At 38.0% G+C, this 19,139-nt stretch overlaps 1 protein-coding gene across 14 annotated transcripts in view; it reads left to right on the forward strand.

Moving 5' to 3' along the window:
- Positions 1 to 19,139, forward strand: part of PTPN13 (protein tyrosine phosphatase non-receptor type 13) — a 204,622-nt gene that overhangs the window by 163,377 nt on the left and 22,106 nt on the right. For all 14 annotated transcript variants that reach the window (XM_069093304.1, XM_069093313.1, XM_069093268.1 and 11 more), the window contains 8 exons: positions 3,913 to 4,274; positions 6,182 to 6,365; positions 7,329 to 7,487; positions 8,136 to 8,307; positions 8,423 to 8,633; positions 10,127 to 10,197; positions 12,405 to 12,466; positions 18,380 to 18,536. In XM_069093304.1, coding sequence (XP_068949405.1) covers positions 3,913 to 4,274; positions 6,182 to 6,365; positions 7,329 to 7,487; positions 8,136 to 8,307; positions 8,423 to 8,633; positions 10,127 to 10,197; positions 12,405 to 12,466; positions 18,380 to 18,536 — 1,378 coding nt within the window. The remainder of the gene's footprint in view (positions 1 to 3,912; positions 4,275 to 6,181; positions 6,366 to 7,328; positions 7,488 to 8,135; positions 8,308 to 8,422; positions 8,634 to 10,126; positions 10,198 to 12,404; positions 12,467 to 18,379; positions 18,537 to 19,139) is intronic.

Below are 19,139 nucleotides of genomic sequence, written 5' to 3' on the forward strand. Positions count from 1 at the left end.
ATGCCTAGCTACATTCCAGCCAAGGTGGTTACCTGGACAAAGGCAAACCACCCAGCTCCCCCACAGGGAGTGACTTCTTCCACCCCAGAACTACAAAAGAATTCAGCTTAGTAATACACTGGCAATAGGAAGGGGGCCCACCATCAAAGGCAAATGAGCCCATAGCTTCCGACTACAAGAAGAAACAGATGTCTAGCCTGCAGGGCTTTTTATCGTGAGGTAGCAAGAATGGAGGGCTCCCCCAATAAAGCTCCAAGGTGATTGTCAACCCACAGTAGGAACTTTGGAAGCCCTAGGGAGCAGCTATGGCCAATGAAAGTCCAGCTTGGGCCAGGATATCCCAGGGCTCTGAAGTCTCTAGCAACTCATCCTGAAATGCCATAGAGAGCCCTTAAGTTCCAGCACTCTGAACCTCAAAAATCCAGGGAGAGCCTAAATCAGGAATGGATAGTCAGTTCAAGAGACCTATGAAAAAACAAACAAGGACCACCATCCCGAAAGAACAGCACAGAATGCAACCTATGGTTGGCACAGGAGAGGTTGAATGAACCAAAGATACCAACTAGTATAAAAATGTTGCAGGTCTAAAGATCCCTCAAAAAGGAGAGTAGTCCCATAAAAACTATAATCAGAGGTTCAAAAGAAAAGATGGGTTTTCTACAACAACCAGAGGAAATGAAGCAAAAGATTTTAAAAATGAGATAAAAGATCTGGAGGAAAGAATTTTTGTAAGAATTCTCTTACAAGAGAAAGTGATAAGCTACAGCCAAGCTTTGGAATCCCTGAAAACTGGAATGGACCAAACAAAAATCATTGACTCGATAAGATAGCAAAAAAAAAAAAAAAAAAAAAAAAAGGACAAAATCAAAGCATTAGAAAAGTAGAAGAAAGTGTAAGGTATCTGATTTTTTAAACTGATCTAGAAAACATCGCAAAGAAGCAATCTGAGAATTATTGGACTCCCTAAAAACTATAATTTATGGACATACACATGCAAAAACATACAAAAGAAAACTATAATGTACACTATGTCAAGAAATTTTAAATGAAAACTTCAAAGTTTATTGAAACCAGAGGGCAAAGCAAAGTTAGAAAGAATCTACCAATGGCTTCCTTAAGGGAATCACAGAAAGGAAAAAGTTCTAGGAACTCATAGCCAAAATCTAAAGAAGAATCTTATCCTAATGAAGACATAGTACAAAGGCATCTGGAAAAAAAGCAATTCAAGTACCAAGGAATCAAAAGTGAGAATCACACAAGGCCCAACAGCTTCTACTCAAAAATGAAAGAAGATCTTGGAATAAAATATACTAATTGTATAGTGTTAGAGGAGACAGGTAGGTGAAACAGTGAATAGAGTGCCAGGCCTGGAGTCAGGAAGACTTATCATCCTGAGTTCCAATCTATTCTCATACTTACTAGTTGTGTGGCCTTTGGCAAGTCACTTAACCCTGTTTGCCTCAGTTTCCTCATTTATAAAATGATCTGAAAAAGCAAATGGCAGACCATTCTAGTATCTTTGCCAAGGAAACCCAGATGGGGTCATGAAGGGTCAGACATGACTGAAAATGGTTGAATACCAATAGTCTTACAAACAACATTAATTTTCCCTGCAAAGATGAGTATTATTCTTCAGATAGAAAATGGACATTTAACGGAATAGAAAACTTTATATTATGAAAAATCCAGAGCTGAATAAGAACTTAGAAGCACAAACACAAGACTACACAAAAACCTAGACAGGTAAATTTATTTAAGCAATTGGGAGGAGATTGTATCATGATGCAGCACTAACATTCAAAAGGGGGAAGAAATAAGCGTCCCTTTGGGACTTTAATGTTTTTCAAAGGATCTTGAGGAAGTTTAATAAGAAAAACAGAACTTGAGGGTAAATTGGTTCTGTTGTAAGAGTCTTAAAGGGGAAAAAGGAGGTAAAGTAAAAAAAATATGATAGTTTTTGGAATAAAAGAATAAGGGGGTGGGATTTCTATTTTTCATAATTGAGATATGTGAGAATCATACACCAACATGAAAGAAGTAATAGAGGAAGCAGGTGTCAAATGAACTTCATTCTCATCTGAAACAAAGGAGGATTGAACACACACTCATACACAAACACACAGAGTTTGGTGTAAAATACATCAACTCAACAGAAAAACAAGGAGGGACAGAAGGAATGTGTGGTAAGAGGAAACAAACAAAACAAATTTCCAGAGCCTGAAAGCCTGATGAAAAGGAACAGGAAGGAATCTAAGGGAATGCCCACCAGTTGAGAAATGGTTCAGTGAACTTCTGAGACTAATGAAATATTATTGCATCATCAGAAATGAGGAAAGGGACTTTCTCTTTGTGGAAAGTCCTAGGTAGTGTGATCTGTTACAGAGCAAACTCAGCAGAACTGGGGGACAATTAAGGCAACAACATTGTAAAGAAAAAATAACTTTGAAAGTCTTAAGCACTTTGATGAAGGTAGTGACCAGCCATGTCCCCTGTATACTTCTAATGTATTTATTCACCTCCAGACAGAGAGAGAGTTGGATTCAACTGAAATCCTACATTTTGCAGAGCATGGCTACTGCACAGATTCATTTTACTTCGCTGTGATTATTTGTTACAAATATTTTTCTTTCTGTCAGTCTTTAAAGGGGAGGAGGGCTAATAATTGCAGAGGGGGCAGCAATACTAATACCAAAAAAAAGTCATTGAAAAGGTCATTCATACACAGACAAGAACAGAGAAAGGCACAAGCAGGGCAGTTTTAAAGTAATATGTGGAATTAATTATATATATTTTGGGGGGAAAAGTACATTCACGGTGCCATGTACAATGCTCTTTTTGCGTTCTGTTGTTGTTCAGTCGTTTTAGTCATGTCCAGCTCTTCATGACTCCATTTGGGGTTTTCTTGGCAGAGATACTGGAGTGGTTCTCCATTTCCTTCTCCAGCTCATTTTACAGATGAGGAAACTGAAACAAACAGGGTTAAGTGACTTGCCCAGGGTCACAGAGCTAGTAAACATCTGAGGCTGGATTTGAACTCAGAAAGATGAGTCTTTCTGTCTCCTGACTTAACACTCTATCCACTGCACCACCTAGCTGCCCATAACTGGTTTTTTATGCTGCTTTTGTTGGTGTTAAGAGTAGGAATTGATTTTTGTTAAACGCCGAACTCTGGAGTACATATTTACCTAGAGGTAATAGGAAACTACTGAAGATTTTTGCATAGGAGAATGCATTGTCAGTCCTTAGAAATATTATTATCAAAAATCATTAGAACTGGGGGATGCTAGGTGGTGCAGTAAACAGAGCACTGGCTTTAGAGTCAGGAGGACCTGAATTCAAATCCAGTCTCAGACACTTAACATTTACTAGCCATATGACCTTGGGCAAGTCACTTACCCCCAATTGCCCTACCTTCTCCCCTCCAAAAAAATAATCATTAGAATTAAAATTTTTAGGTCTTCAAAATATTAACTAAGGTGAGGTATGTAGTCAAGTATTATTATCACCCATTTTATAGATGAGAAACTCAGGTTTAGAGAGATTGTAATTACCTAAGTCAACATAACCTGGCACTTGACCCCCTTCTCTATTTGGGTTCAATATTCTTCTGTTACATTGAAATAAAGCCATAGGATTAGATGAGAATATCCAATCAAATAAGATAAATATAATACTTAAATTTTTAATTCTTAAATATTCAAAATTACTAGCACAATATGACAATGTTTTTGTTTATTCCAGGAATTCCCCATGGAATATGTTTATCACAAATAAATGTCATAAATTGCATTTCAAAGGAGCTTGGTGACATTGGCATTCAGTGCCGTTGGGCAAAGTGTTGAATAAACTTCACAGCAGTTTATCCAATAAGTGCTAATTGTAACAGATGACAATCTTTTTTCTCTATTGCAGACTCCACTCCACTCCCCAGTGCAGATATTCCCAGACAGCAAGAAAGAAGCCCATCAGCCATCACATGGGGATCATGGCACCAGCTCAGATGAAAATGAAATGTCCGACAAAAGCAAAAGGCTGTTTCGCTCCCTTTCTAGGAGGGATAGTTATGGTTACAGCAGCGGGAGTGGGGAGGAAGACTTGGCAATTACTCCCACCCAGACAGCAAATGCTAACTGGAACTCAGCCTCCCATCAGACTTCAAGCAGTGTGGTATCACCAATGAACAGTCGATATGAAGCAAGTGGTCAGGAAGAAGTCGCCTCTACCATGTTTTATTACCCTCAGGAACCACCCAATAGGCCAAACTATGAGGACAGGTATGGTGGATATTTTTGCAAAAGTGCTCAGAGCATTTGATTCCCATTTCTGTTAACAACTAGAGAAATACTACCTTCGTGTTTCTAAAAATGAAATGTGTAGGGGGCAACTAGGTGGCCCAGTGAATAGAGCACTGGCCCTGGAGTCAGGAGGACCTGAGTTCAAATCTGACCTCAGACACTTAACACTTACTAGCTATGTGACCTTGGGCAAGTCACTTAACCCCAATTGCCCTGCCTTCCCCCTCAAAAAGAATGAAATGTGTCCATCTTTACTGTATGGTTGGTTACCACCTGCCTTGCTACTCTTACTGTTTGAACAACAAAGCAATAATCTCTTTAAGGCACTCTCATCTGAAGTCCTATCCCCCACTTGGATGAATTTCCTATTTTAATATGTCGCTCCCAACTCAACCCATAGAACCAGAATGTATTCATGCAGACACGAAATAACAAAACTTTTATTTTTCCATCCCTGTCATGAAATGCTGCATAAGAACTCTCTCATGGACTCTCAGTTGTTTGTTTTTTTTTCCTTTACCTCTTATTTTCCTTTTTACACTCCAGTATGAACTGAACCTTTGGCTTCTTGGGAGCATCTATAACTTTAATCATTATCAAAAAGCAAAAATACATACCTTGAAAAGTGTGTGTATGTATGTATATATATATATATATATGGTCAACATTAGTCTGAGTTAGCTACAAATAATCTTTAGAAGATACAAGATAAAACATTTTAAAAATATAAACAATCGAGTCAACAAGCATTTAAGTTTCTAATATATGCCAGGCACTATCCTAAATGGTGGGGAGACAGTCCCTGTCCCAAGTAACTCTCAGTGTATTGGAGGAGACAACATGAAAACAATAACAGACTAGGTACATGATAAATTGGAAGCAGTCTCAGAGAGAAAACTCTAAGGTCAGCCTGCTGTAGAAGACAGAAGGAAATAGAATACTTGGACATTGTAGTAGGATTCCCCTTGGCAAGGGGAAAGGTCATTTCTTCATGTGAGGGGTTAGTTGGTCCAGTGGATAGAGTGCTAGATTGAGAAGAAGGGAGATATGAATTGAAATCTGGCCTTAGACACTTAGCTATGTAACCCCAGGCAGGACACTTTAACTGCTGTGTGCCTCAGTTTCCTCATCTGTAAGTTGAGAAAATACTAGTAGCTACTTTCCAGAGTTGTTGTTGAGGAATGCTTTGCAAACCTTAAGGTGCTATATAAGAGCCAGAGGTTCAGTGACTTGCCCAAGTTCACACAGCTAGTAAGGCTAGATTTGAATTCAAATCAAACAAGGGATACCAGAAAACAGAAGTTGGAAAATGACAGCAATGGGAAAAGAGGTTCAGAAGCACTGGGATCAGAAGGGCATGACTGAGTGGTATTCATTGAGGAATAAAAATAACACAATTGTGATGGTGTTTTTAGCATGCAAACAACCTCAAATAAAACAAAAGAGAGGCAAGCATCTTCTCCATCAAAAATTAAGGCTCAGTGTTTCATAGAATCCCAGAGTTGGATGGGGATTCCATGTTTATCTCATCCAACCAGTACCTGAAAAGGTCTTCCCCACTCTAGTATTCTTGACCAGCAAGTTCTTTATTCAGACTGCTTTAAGACCTCCAGTGGTCAGGAAGGAATCCAACGTAAATGTTTTAATTCTTTTGAGTCAAAATCTAACTGCATATTTTACAAACTGCACCTAGTTTAGTCCTCTAGAGGAGTAAAAATCAATTCTCGTCTAGCTCTTTTCCACATAACAATCCATCAGATTCTTGAATTTGTTAAACTTCTTTCTGCTCGTGGATTCTGGGACATGCTCCCCTTCTTCGTTGTATTCACACCTTGGGTCAAAGTAAGGTGTTTGAAAAGATTTCTGTTTGTGTCGTCTCTGTGTAGCAGCCCTCGTTCTCCTTTGCCAGTGGACATTGCCCCTCTTCAGGGTTGCAGAATACAGCTGGAGAATGTCTCCTCCAATTCGGTAGACAACAATTATATGCATCATACTTCAGAGCTTACTACCCAAGAAGACATGACATGTCTGGAGAACAGCCTGGAAAAACAACTTGAAGACTTTGAGCCGGTAAAGTTTCTATCCCCTAAATTAAAAATCTCTTTCTTCTCAGTTCTGTTTAAAAGAATGTGTTTTAGTGAACAGAGCACCAGCCCTGGAGTCAGGAGGACCTAAATTCAAATCCAGCCTCAGACACTTAACAAAAAAAACTAGCTGTGTGACCTTAGGCAAGTCCCCTAACAACAATTGCCCTCCAAAAAAGCAGAAAAAAAAAGAATGTGTTTTTCACAGGAACAAAGAGTAGGGTTTGTTTTTTTTTAATGGTTTAGTAATGCAAATAAGTAGTACCAATAAATAATGCACCTTGCTAATATATTATACCTCTAAACCTAATTACAAATTTTTTTTACAAATTTTTTAGGTGAATTAAAGTGTATTTTTCCCTCACCCTATAGTGGTCATTTTTCGTGTGCCTCACATTGTCATCTGTTTGACTTTATAAACAGCTTTTAAATTCTATAGTAATGTCTGATCTGAAAATCAGACCCTTTTGTATAACATTGCTTCTTGACCTTGTTATATGGACACTGCTGTCATGCCCCTGCTTTTTAGGATTTGACTTTGAGCAGTATGATGATAGGTCTCTGATATTAATTTCATCTTTGTTTGCCCTCCCCTACAAAGTTAAACCTGTAACTTCTTTAAATTCATAGAGAGCTCTATAGAACCTTCATATAGGTTGTACAGAAAATTTTCCTATGGGGACCTAACGTCTTGGCAGTTATATTGTTGTCTTAGAAATCTCTTTGTTAAGCACTGTTGGGTTGTAAAGGTAGATCCACCTGCTATATCTCTATTTATGCTGAAATTATAGGTGTGATGCCCATAGGAAACGCTCTTTTGGCTATTTCTAAGCAAAAAGAAAAGGTTGTTTTTCACCCTTGCTTCTCCGCGTGTGTGTGTGTGTGTCTCTGTCTCTCTCTCACTACATGGCAAAACATGGGCCCCCAGATCACCATTTTCTCCTCTTAGGAAGTAGAACTCCATATCGTCCTGACGAAATCAGACAAAGGCAGCCTAGGCTTCACAGTTACCAAAGGCTCCGAGAGTGTTGGTTGTTACGTCCATGATGTCATTCAAGATCCAGCCAAAAGCGATGGGAGACTTAGACCCGGGGACCGACTCATAAAGGTGAGACAGATAAGAGAAATGGGGGAAAGACCTAATATTGGTAAAAGAATAGCCCAGGGCCAGTGGGAGCAGAGTCATGAGATGTGTGTATATTTATATTTATTCTAAAAAGAAAGGATACTTTTAAAACTACTACCAGCCTTTGAGTCATTTAAGAAATGACTAGGTTAGCTTACTCTGTAGAGTCTGACAGCAGATTTTGAGTGTTGGATTTAGTGGGATATGTTGTATTAGATTTATGTTATCTATGTATTTTCCATTTTCATTTTATTTACAAATTAATAGAAATATAATATTCAGTTAATCAAAGAGGCCACTATTCATCATGCATCTGTTGTTGGCCATGATATATTTTAAACAGGTTAGACACATTAATATAACTTCCTTGGCAACCTTGATTCATGATGCATAAATCATAGGTGCCAAACATAGCCCACAGACCACACATATGGTTGGCAACACTCCCAGGTGTCACCTTAACCAGATTAAAATGTAATTGAGAAGTGTTTAGCAAAATAAACAAAAATACAATAAAGCATAGACAATTACATTTTACACCATGCTGCCCACAGGAATCCTTAGTGACAGTTTCTTTTTGAATTTGACCCCATTGCCATAAATTCTCATCTTCCTTTTACTTCTTTTCAGGTTAATGACACAGATGTCACTAATATGACTCATACAGACGCAGTGACCTTGCTTCGAGCTGCACCAAAGACAGTCAGATTAGTTCTCGGACGGATTCTGGAGTTACCTAAGATCCCAATTTTGCCTCATCTGCTACCTGATATCACACTAATGTGCCTCAAAAAGGAATTGGGTAATGACAATTAAAATTGTTATTAAAATATTTTATTGGTCACAATAAAATAGTTTCCTTTTATTACCAAGCAAAAAAAAAATTTTTACTGAGCTCATTTTCCTTTCCTTTGAAGGTCTATCTTTATCTGGAGGCCATGACAGTATTTACCAGGTGATCTATATTAGTGATATCAGTCCAAAGTCAACTGCCGCCATTGAGGGTGATCTCCAACCGTTAGACATAATCCATTATGTGAATGGAGTCAGTACCCAGGGAATGACTCTGAAGGAGGCTCAAAGAATCCTGGAAATGTCATTTCCCTCAGTGGTGCTAAAAGCAACAAGGTATTTGCTGATTTCTTAGCATACGTTACACTTACATCCCTTAGTTGTTTTCAGACTCGGTCATAAAGTTAAGACGGTAAGCATTTATTTATCACTATGCTTAGTGCTGGGAATATAAATACAAACAAAAGGAAAGACAATCCTTGCTGCCTTCAGGGAGGTTACATTCTAAAGGAGCACACAGCAGGGGGCCAAAAAGCAGGGAAGGATTGGAGTGGTGTACTGGGGACAAGGGGGACCTAGAAGGAGAAAGTGAAGGCACCTGGTCAGAAGTACAGCCCAGAGGGGAATAAAGTGGAACAAGCTGGCACCCTATAGTATAGCCAGATTGGCTTTTTGGTTTTGTTTTTGCAAGGCAATCAGGGTTAAGGGATTTGTGCAGGGTCACACAGCTAGTAAATGTCAGTTGTCTGAGGCTGCATTTTGAACTCAGGTCCTCCTAATTCCAGGTATGGTACTCTAACCACTGCACCACCTAGCTGCCCCAAGCCTAGCTTGTTTAACAAGCAAGGGATTCTGGGAAGGGATTAGATAACTATTGACATAATTGATTACATCCTAATAATCACATGAGCTTAGGAAAGCAGTGAATAGAATTTTATTTTTCTATCATAAGCTATAGACATAGGCTGTGAAAATGAACATGAAGGTGATCTATCCAGGTATAGGTATGGTAGATCTCGATATTAGAGCAAGGACAAATAAATGCCAGAGAAACCTATCATGCTGTCTGTAATCTGCCTGTGAGAATTACATGGCTTCTCTTCCAAATGTGAGGTTTTATTACTTTTTTAATCATTTCATTAGAACTTTTGCTAACAATATTAATTCCTTTAGCACTGTGTATATTTTGTCTTTTCCCCAGTGGGGAATTACTCACCTGTTTTCTCGTATCTTCCTAAGGATTAGATGGGCAAAGAAGCAGATGCCCAATGAGACTCTCAGTACTTAGTGAGAGGAGGTCAGACAACCTGGAAAATATTTTGGTGGAAATCAATATCTTTTCCAATTCCCATGAATTGTTTTTATATCCCAGGAGTTCCTTACCACCATTATAAAATGAAAAATGAGGGAATTTGTGTTGATAGCAGCAATAACTGGAACTTTTCCCTTGCCATTGTTTGGTACACCTGGTACCATCAGCGGCATGGGAATGAACACTGGCTGTTGCCAGTGCTAATACTGGTTGCGTGGACAAGTAAGAGGTATTGGGAGTAGTGACTGGCACAGTCTTATTCTGTACCTTTCCTCTCAGTGTCTTGTTAACACTGAAATGGTATCTAGCAGCACTGAACTCAGGAATATGCCCAAGGCAACAATTATTGCTAAATTCTGACTTTATTTCTGGGACCTTCCCCTCCACTGTCACCACCCCCAGCTGGTGAAAGTTATCATTGTGACCTCTTTATATTTCAGTATTGGTGAAAGAAATAAGTATCTGAACAATGGATTTCCCAAAATAATTTACAAATATCTTTTTCTTGGTATCACAGAGATGGCCATCCAGTAGTTCCCAAGTCAAAGGAACATACTATTTCAAACTCAAGGTCAACTAATGCTAACGGTAAGAATAATATTTTAGGGAACAGGTTGTTTATATTATCTCTTCATTAAAATAATATCACTGCTGTGTTTTTATCTTCAAAAATATTTGTTGAGTTCCTGTAGCAGACAAAACAAATTCAAATATGAACATGACCAGGATTCAGTAGAAAATATAATACTTGAACACGTTAGACATCAAGGTGAATAACTGATATGCCTTTTGAAAATAAAGAATCATACAGTCACAGAATATGGAAGGGATCAGAGAGATCATCATAGCATATTGATAGTCTGCACTTAAAGTTTTGTAAATCACTTTCCTCACAAGTCCATGTTGTATATATATTAGCCCCATTTTACAGAGGAGGCTTTAAGAAATTTAAATTTTACCTCTAATCATCAGGATTCAAACCCAAGTCCATTATTTTATCCACTACACAATTCTGACTTTCTCCTAACCTAATAAGTACACACAGAAGAATCCACTTCTCAATAAGTAGTAATCAAGGTCCTGCTAGAAGATCTTCTAGTCAGTCAGCAAATATTTACTAAGAATATTCTGTGTACTGGGCATGATGCTAAGCCCTGGGTCTAGAAATACAAGTAAAAAGAAATGTCCCTGCCTCAAGGAAATTACATTCTAATGGGAAACTGAAGGAGAATACTTGAGGGCAGGATGGAGCTGTCCAGAGGGGTGAAGTCTGGGGGAGGAAAATGAAGATGATAATGACCCAAGGCAACCCACTTTGGGCCAACTTTAATTATTTAGGAAGTTTTTCCTTACATCAGTAGAGCCAAAATCTCACTTTCACACATACTCACACATACACACTTGTTTTTAGGTCCAAGCAAAGCATTGATCTCCCTTCTGATCTTGGAAGATCATGATCAAGTTTTCTTTTGTCTGGGTTAGATGCCTGTACCTCGAACCCCCATGATGTGGAAGGGATGACTGTATAACCAGTTGCTTATGCTTCTGTAACTAAGCCAAAAGTTCTCGGTGCTGGGCCTCAGTTTCTTCATTTGTAAAATGAATTTGCATAGACCAGATTCTAAGTACTACCAGTCTTTTTTAGATCACATTAATTTCTGAATGTATCCCTCCCCCTTTGCTACCTGGATGCTTCAAACAAAGAACAAAAAAAGAAGAAAACAAATTCATTGAACAAAATTCACCACCACCACTTGAGTCTGACACTCAAGGCAGTTTCCTATGTGCATCAATCACTCCCAGGAAGAAGGGAGGAATCTGCTTTTATCATCTTTTCTCTGGGGCCAGCCTTAGTCTTTAGAATTGCTTGACATTCTGTTTGGGAGATTTTGTTCTTTCCATTTTCACAACTGTAGTTTTTGTCAACATTGTTTTCCTGGTTCTGATAACTTCACTTTGCATCAGTTCATTTACTTCTTGCCTTGATTCTCCGAATTCTTTGTCTTTTACATTCATGTATTCTTGTTCAGTCATTTCCTAGTATCATTGACATTCCAAAGCATTTTAACAATGTAAAATTCTTCAGCAGTGTTCACACTGACAACAGACATGTGATACATATACAGCATCCTACATTGACCCTTTCATTGGGAATATCTTAAAAGTAGCTTTTATTTTTTTTTTCAGTTTTTTAATTTTAAATTTCTGCCAGATTTTGAGTTACAAATTTTCTCCCTGTTTTTCCCCTACCCACCACCCCAAAATAGCAATCCCACAGGATATCCCTTCCTCCAATCTGCTCTCTTCCATATCTTCTCCCATACCCCCTTAGACTTTTCCAGTAGGGCACGGTGGATCTCTATGCCCCAGTGCCTGTATGTCTTACTCTCCAATTACATGTAAAATAGTATTAATAATAATAATAATATATATATAATTTTAAACATTTGATTTTAAACTTTGAATTCCAGATTCATTCCCTTCCTCCCTTGTCACCCACTAAAAAGCAGCTTTTAAAGAGAAAAAGGAACAATATCATATGAACAGGTTTTCTTGGGATGCCTGTAAAATAGGAGGATTTGACTAGAAAATCTCTGAAGTTTCTTCTGGGTGCAACATTCCATAACTCTGTGACCTTTTGTCTACTATTCAATTGAATCTAAATCTTTGGTAACAGTCTTTTGATATTATGCCATTATGGTACTGGAATATGTAATGGCATTGGCTTATTTGGAATTCATCTGGTTGTGATGTTTTTCTGCTACATTGTCCTCACTTTTCTCCATTCCTTGTAGGTCATCACCCTGGAGATCCATTTGGCCAACCAGCTATAACCCCAGATAATTCTTACCCTAAGGTAAATAGAAATCCGTGTTTACTCATTCCTGTCATACTCAAGCTAAGTAAAATGTTCAGATTTTGTATTTTATTCCAATAAGTTATGGATTTGTTTGTCCTTTTTAGGCATATAATTTCACATTGTTTAACGGATAACTAAGGGGAAATACCACATTCATAGACTCAAAGCTTTGGGCAGGCACTTAGCTATTATTGACTGAGCTGAATTACTTAATTGGATCATTTTGTTTCTGGGAGTACTTGGCTCACATGCAGAGTTATGTGTAGTTGGCCCCAGTATGAAGCACAGAAGAGGATGTGGTTAGCAGAATTGCTGTATCAGCTTTGTGTTCCCCCAGCCCTGACCTTCAAATATCGAACCTTGCTTCCAAGAGATCACTTGTGGCAAAAGTCTAATATACTCCCTAAAGGCTCAGGAATTTCATCACTAAGGAAAGATGGTTAAAAAAACAAGCTTAAGAATTGTTTTTCATGCAGCCTACTTTCTGACAGAGGGGTAATCAAATCAGAGTGCAGATTGAGACATATATTTGTTTAGACATGGCCAATGTAGGAATTTGTCTTACTTGACTAAGTTTGGGTGTTACAAAGGACTTTTATTTCTTTTTTTTTTCCATTGGGAAGGGGATGGTTAAGAAGGAGAAAAAGTAGATTTCTGATAATTTTTTCAAAATTTAATATAAAAAATAAGATAACACATGGGAAAAAAATAATTGTTTTGGTGAATGGGGAGAAATGAAGGCAGTTTTGCAAAGAATGTTTTAAACATATACCTAAATCCTATTTTCATTCTTTCTACCCATTTCTGATTTTAAATCTATATAAATACCTCCTAAGAGAGCTTTACGTGATTAAGCATATGATGAGCGTTTCTTAAACGGTAACAGCTGTGATGGTTTATAGTTTCTCCTCTTTGCTATGTTTTAGAAGAAAGCTTCAGTCATGTCATACACACTTTATTCATGTATTTTGAAGTTCACAAATTAAACGTTTTTGACCTGTACAATGCCCAGGGAGTTGTCCTCCTTTGTAACCATCTGCAGATGTTATCAGAACAGGACAGTCTGGGGTCTATTCCCAAACCCCTACCGTGAGTGATGCAGATTCTATATATGCTTCTATTTTCTAGAGCATACTCTCTCTCATTTGTTCCTCATAACAACCCTGTAAGATAAGTAGTATGAGTATAATTAGAACCATTTTTCAGATCAGGAAATTGATCCTCAGATAGTCTAAGAGAATAATCTAGGTCTTTGAATTCCCTTCTTAGCCCCTTTTCTACCACATTCCACTGCCTTACCCTTGTGACCCTTAGTATCTCATTTAACTGCCTGCTTCTGTTTCTTCCTTTATAAAGTGACCTCTAAGATCCCTTTAAAAAAAAGTTATGATTTCCATGGGAGGCAGGTACGAACCTGATGAGGATGTGCTGTGTTATCTCAGGTGGTCACTCACTCCCTTAGACCAAGTTAAACACAGGCAGTTAATGAAGCCTAGAAATAATAATCCACAAGCACCTGAGGCTCCCACTCAGAAACTGCTTCTTGTCTCACATCTTGAGAAATGGAGAGAACATTCCCTTTCTTCTGCCTACTCAGCAGTTCTCTGCTTTCACAGAGTTTAAGCAAATAAACTTTCATGAGTTCAGGGTTTTTTCCTGCTGAGCAGAGTCTGTTTCTTTGTAAATGTCAGCACCCTGCTGTGAGGGAGAAAAGGGGAAATTTCTCTTCGGTTAACAAAACTCATGAGATTTTTTTTTTCCCCATCCAAAACTGCCCACGTTTTTTAATGTAATCACAGTCTTCCCGGAGGGACCCTCAGCTCTATTTTGTCTTTGAATGCCAGTGATTACACCGTGACTTACTCCTCTGAGAAGTAGAATCTTACAATTGAATAAAACTTTTCAGCATAACTGGCTTATGACACCTACCAAATTTATTTTCATCTCAACAAAAACAATGGTGTCCGTAGAACATTTACAACTTAACAGTGGTGTTTTAACTTTGGATTTTTAACAAAATCATTTTTCTTTCAACAAACTATTTTATCCTTTGAAGTTATTGCAGCAATTTCTAATTAAACTGAAAAATTAAGGATTAGTCAGTGTTTTATTCAATAATTGTTACAAAGCCATTGTTGTTGATTGATCCCTAAATTTTAATGAAGTTTGTATTCAACTTGAAAAAAAAAATCCCTGAAAAACTGAGAATTGTAATTGACTGAGCAAAGTGTCACTTGTCTTCAAGCAGCAGTTTCTAAATACTTTTTAAAATTTCATCAATGTCTTTTGTTCTTACTTTACCAAATATGTCTTTACCTTGTCTCCCACACAAAAGGCTATCCCTTGTAACAAACACCTGCATATAAACTGAGTCTGACAGTGTATGCCGTATTCCACACCCAGACTCCCCCACTCTGCAAAGAAGAAAGGGAGGATATTTTTCATGACAAGCTTAAACCAATTATGGAGCATTCTGGTCCGGGTTTGTTGTGCTGCTGTTACTGTTGGTATATCCATGTTTGTTGTCATTCTGTCTCTCCCTGGTTTCTACTTTCTTCACTCTTCAACATTTCCTATAAAATGTGGCTTCTTTCCTTGATCTCCCCTTCCTTGGTTTGCTTGCTCTACAACTTTGAAATTTTTAGTTGTTCAAGATGGATATATCAGCCATGAGGCACCAAATTAGTGCCCTAGATGGCAGGAGAGAGCTTTCCTAGTCAGCATTCATTAATAATGAAAGCTAGTAAAGGAGTTTGTTTCTTCATTCGTAATTGACAAGGATAATCATTCCCAATTCTTATAGTGATTTTATGATGGTTTGTTAAAGCAGTGTTTATGATTTGGCTAATAAGCTTTGCTAGATTTTTAGTTCAGGACAGGAAGCAAGTACAAGGGAAACAGGTGCCAAAGATGAAAGTGTGTACAAGGAGGTCTTAGGGGAGTTGAACTTGGGGTATTAGGAAAAAATGTGTACATGTGCTAGTATAAAAGAAAATGGAAATATGAGTGAGGGTGAAAAGTTTTGAATATGGAATAATAGAAATGATGTCCTGTAGATAACTGGATGGATAGATGGATGGGTGGATGGATGGATGGATGGATGGATGGATGGATGGATGGATGGATGAATGGATGGATGGATACATACATACATACATACATAGAAAGAAACAACTAGGTGTAACAGCGAATAGAGTCAGGAAGACTCATCTTTGTGTGTTCAAATCTGGCTTCAGACACTTACTAGTTGTGTAACCCTGTGCAAGTCACTTAACCCCTTTGCCTCAATTTCCTCATCTGTAAAATGAGCTGGGAAAGAAAATGGAAAACCACTCCAGTATCTTTACCAAGAAAACCCCAAATGGGGGTCACAGAGTCAGACACAGCTGAAAAACAGCTGTAATACGACACATGTACAGATAGATTTCTATGTGTGTGTGCATGCCTTTATTCCTATGTGCTCCTGTAATAAAGGTGTCTTCAATTTGCATAAAACAAGCTGACTGTGTGTGTGATATGATATGTATTTCCTAGCATCTAGATTGATCAACCAGAGGACAGTAGGGTCCCATAGTCCAGTATAGTTAAAATGTATCAATGACATTATTGCAAAAATAAAGTATTAGTCTGGGAAATGTTATGTGAGCTATATCTGTAGATTATACCTATCGATATAAAGGAGTGACTGTGCCTTCCTTTTATTCTTTTTTAACATCATTAACATCTATCAGAGGGCAAATGATAAAGTAGATGGAGGACCGCTCTTGGATTCATTGAGAGCAGGTCCAAGACATTTCCTCAGATACAAATGAAAGCTATAAAAAGGTATCAGTCAAATTCCACAGAAGGAGTTTGCACACCAGGGCTTTCTCCCTGGTAAAATAACAGGGGCAGAACCACTGAGGCTGTCAAAGTATCTCTTTGCCAAAAGAACCATCAGTCCATACTGCAGACTGAGAAGATATCTCATTCTTGGTGAATTAGTCACCAAAAAGAGCTATTATCTCCACTGTCCCTCTCTTAGACCGGGGCTGTTTCAGAAGATTTAGCAATATTTTTATTCATACCATGGTACACAAAGTATTCATCTTGTACCCCTAAAGGACTCTCAAGAGATAACATAGAGATAACTTTCTACCCTGATTTTGGTTGAAAATCTTTTTTTTTTTCATCTTTTAGTTCCATTCTTTAGTAATTGCCATTCTGTCATCTAACTGAGTTTCAGATTGGGAAATAATTAGAATCTATCTCTGTCATCATTTGCAAATACATAGTGATGTACTTTCATTTGTATCAGATTTAGTTGATTGTATGTATGTATTAGTTGTTGTATGTATTAGTTGTAAGTATGCTGTGTTGAGAGTCAGAGGATTCAAATTCCAGCTCTATACCATACTATACCATGCTATGCTATGCTATGCCATGCCATGCTATACCATACCATACCATACCATACCATACTTCTAAACTATACTATACACTACTTATGTGACACTGGACAGGTTATTTACCTGTCTTGGACTCGTTTTCTTCCTCCGTGAAAAGGGGGTGACCTGGTTTACCCCTTTCCACTGTCATCCTACAGTTCTGGCGCCCTGTCTTCAGAAAAGGCTCATCTTAGTAGAAATTAGATAGATATTTTCATTTGCTACCTTCTTCTGATCCTTTTCTAGATTCTAAACCAAGAAGGATAAATCAGGTGATAAAAATGGGCAGTCGAGAGTTAGCCTCCTCACTAGTCTTTCTGCCTTCAGCCTGACCGTGTTCCAGTTCAGCTTGCCCACCATTGCTTCATGTTGTATCTCTGTGGTCTTATCTTTCTCCTGAAAAACCTTCAGTCATTCCCCATTACCCATCAATAAAAGTGTATATTGTCATTCCTGACATCCAGAGCGCTTCCTTCCCAGTCTGGACAGGCCTCATCTTTTCAGCCTGTTCCACAGAGCTCCCTTTTACACATTTTCTCATGCTACCCTTGTCCGTTCATCATGTTTGGAATGCCTGTAAACTATTCCCCCAAACCCCACTAGTTGAAGTTGACACCTTATTTTAGAACCCAATCCAGCCTCCCTCTCCATGAAATTCTCCTTGTTTGTCTCTTCCTTCCCTCATCCCCAACAGTTTAAGACAATTTTTCCCTCAGATTTTTCCCAGCCCCTCCTTGACACAGATGTCCATTTTTCTTATCATGATGTTTGTACACTCACCTTACCCTGCTTTGGTTCTGAACTCAGAGACAGAGCACGTGGGAGGCAGCTCTAGGGGAATCTTCAGCAGTTCTCCCAGTCCCGAGGAGGTAGGAGATGGCCCTTGATGAAAATTTCTTGAATTTAAATGGAATTTGTTTAGTTTGAATCTTGTTCTCAATTCTTACAAAAGCCAGTCTGAGATCTGCCATGTTCATTCCTTTTATTGGAAGGAAAGGAGTGACCTCCCATTCTTCATCAGGAATGTTTGGACTTCAGTCCCTTGCCTGCTTTTTCACTTTCACTAATCCTGGAGGACTTTTGTCTCTCCCCAGTACCTAGCCCAGTGATGGTACATAGTAGCTTTTTGGATTGTATTTAATGTCTTACTGTCTTCAAGAGATAGGATGCAACTTTGTCCCAGAGGATTTTTGTTCTAACCTCGCTTCTGTTGATTAGAATGTCCACATGTTTTAAAAAATACTTGAAAACCTCAGTATCTCCAGTGACTCATTTCCATTTTATCAGCGATTGAGGGAATGTTTCAGACTTCTGTGTATTACCATGTAAAGGTTTAATTCTGGACCCCTAGGTAAGTAGACAGATGCTTATGTTTCTCTTGCCCTGGTCCCCTAAATTAGATTAGTTCATTCAAAGGGATAATGTTCCTTAGAAGTCTGTAAAATAGAAAATTAATTTATTTGTTTTTGCTTTGATATTTTAGACAAATGGGGAAAGAGTAACAGAAGATTCATTTCTTGAGGCAACAAATTGTATTTCTCAGACCCAGAGTTCAGTGAACTTGATCATGCCCAGAGAGATGCCTGTAGGCTGCTTTGTCAGTCAATCATCCAGTTATTCCAAGTACAATAATGCCTCAGGTAAGAAGAATTAATGACTTGTCCTCAAAATATTTGGCTGAAATAGATGTGTATCTTAGAAATGAAACTTGAAAGAAAAAAAAAGATATAAAGCACGAGAAATTTTATGGACTCTGTTTAATTCAATATGATCCAAGCATCTGACCCTACATTTGACATTAGTATATCAAAGGAAATAGTTGTAAAAATAAGTATTTATTTGGGTGTAGGTCATGTTTCTTTTGTTCTATGAAGCAATGTTTCTACAATGAGTCATAGATACCATCACCAAGGGAACTCACTACGGTGCCATCAGGATACAGTCTGATAGCATTAATCTTTGTCATATGACAATCTTTTAAAATCTTGTTTCTGTGTTGAATTAATCAACGCTGCTTCATTGGCACCCCATCAAAAGTTAATGAGTTCTTTTTGTTTGTTTTGTGATGGTAGTTGAGATGGAAAGGGTAGAATAATTGAATCATGTATCCCTAAGCATCAAATGATGAAAGGAGGGAGAAAGAAAGAAAGAAAAAGAAAGAAAGAAAGAAAGAAAGAAAGAAAGAAAGAAAGGAAAGAAAGAAAGAAAGAAAGAAAGAAAGAAAGAAAGAAAAGAAAGAAAGA

Source organism: Petaurus breviceps, unplaced genomic scaffold (assembly GCF_028583685.1).
Source record: "Petaurus breviceps papuanus isolate PSGF00001 unplaced genomic scaffold, PetGlider_PUasm1.0 126, whole genome shotgun sequence".
NCBI classification, from domain to species: domain Eukaryota; kingdom Metazoa; phylum Chordata; class Mammalia; order Diprotodontia; family Petauridae; genus Petaurus; species Petaurus breviceps.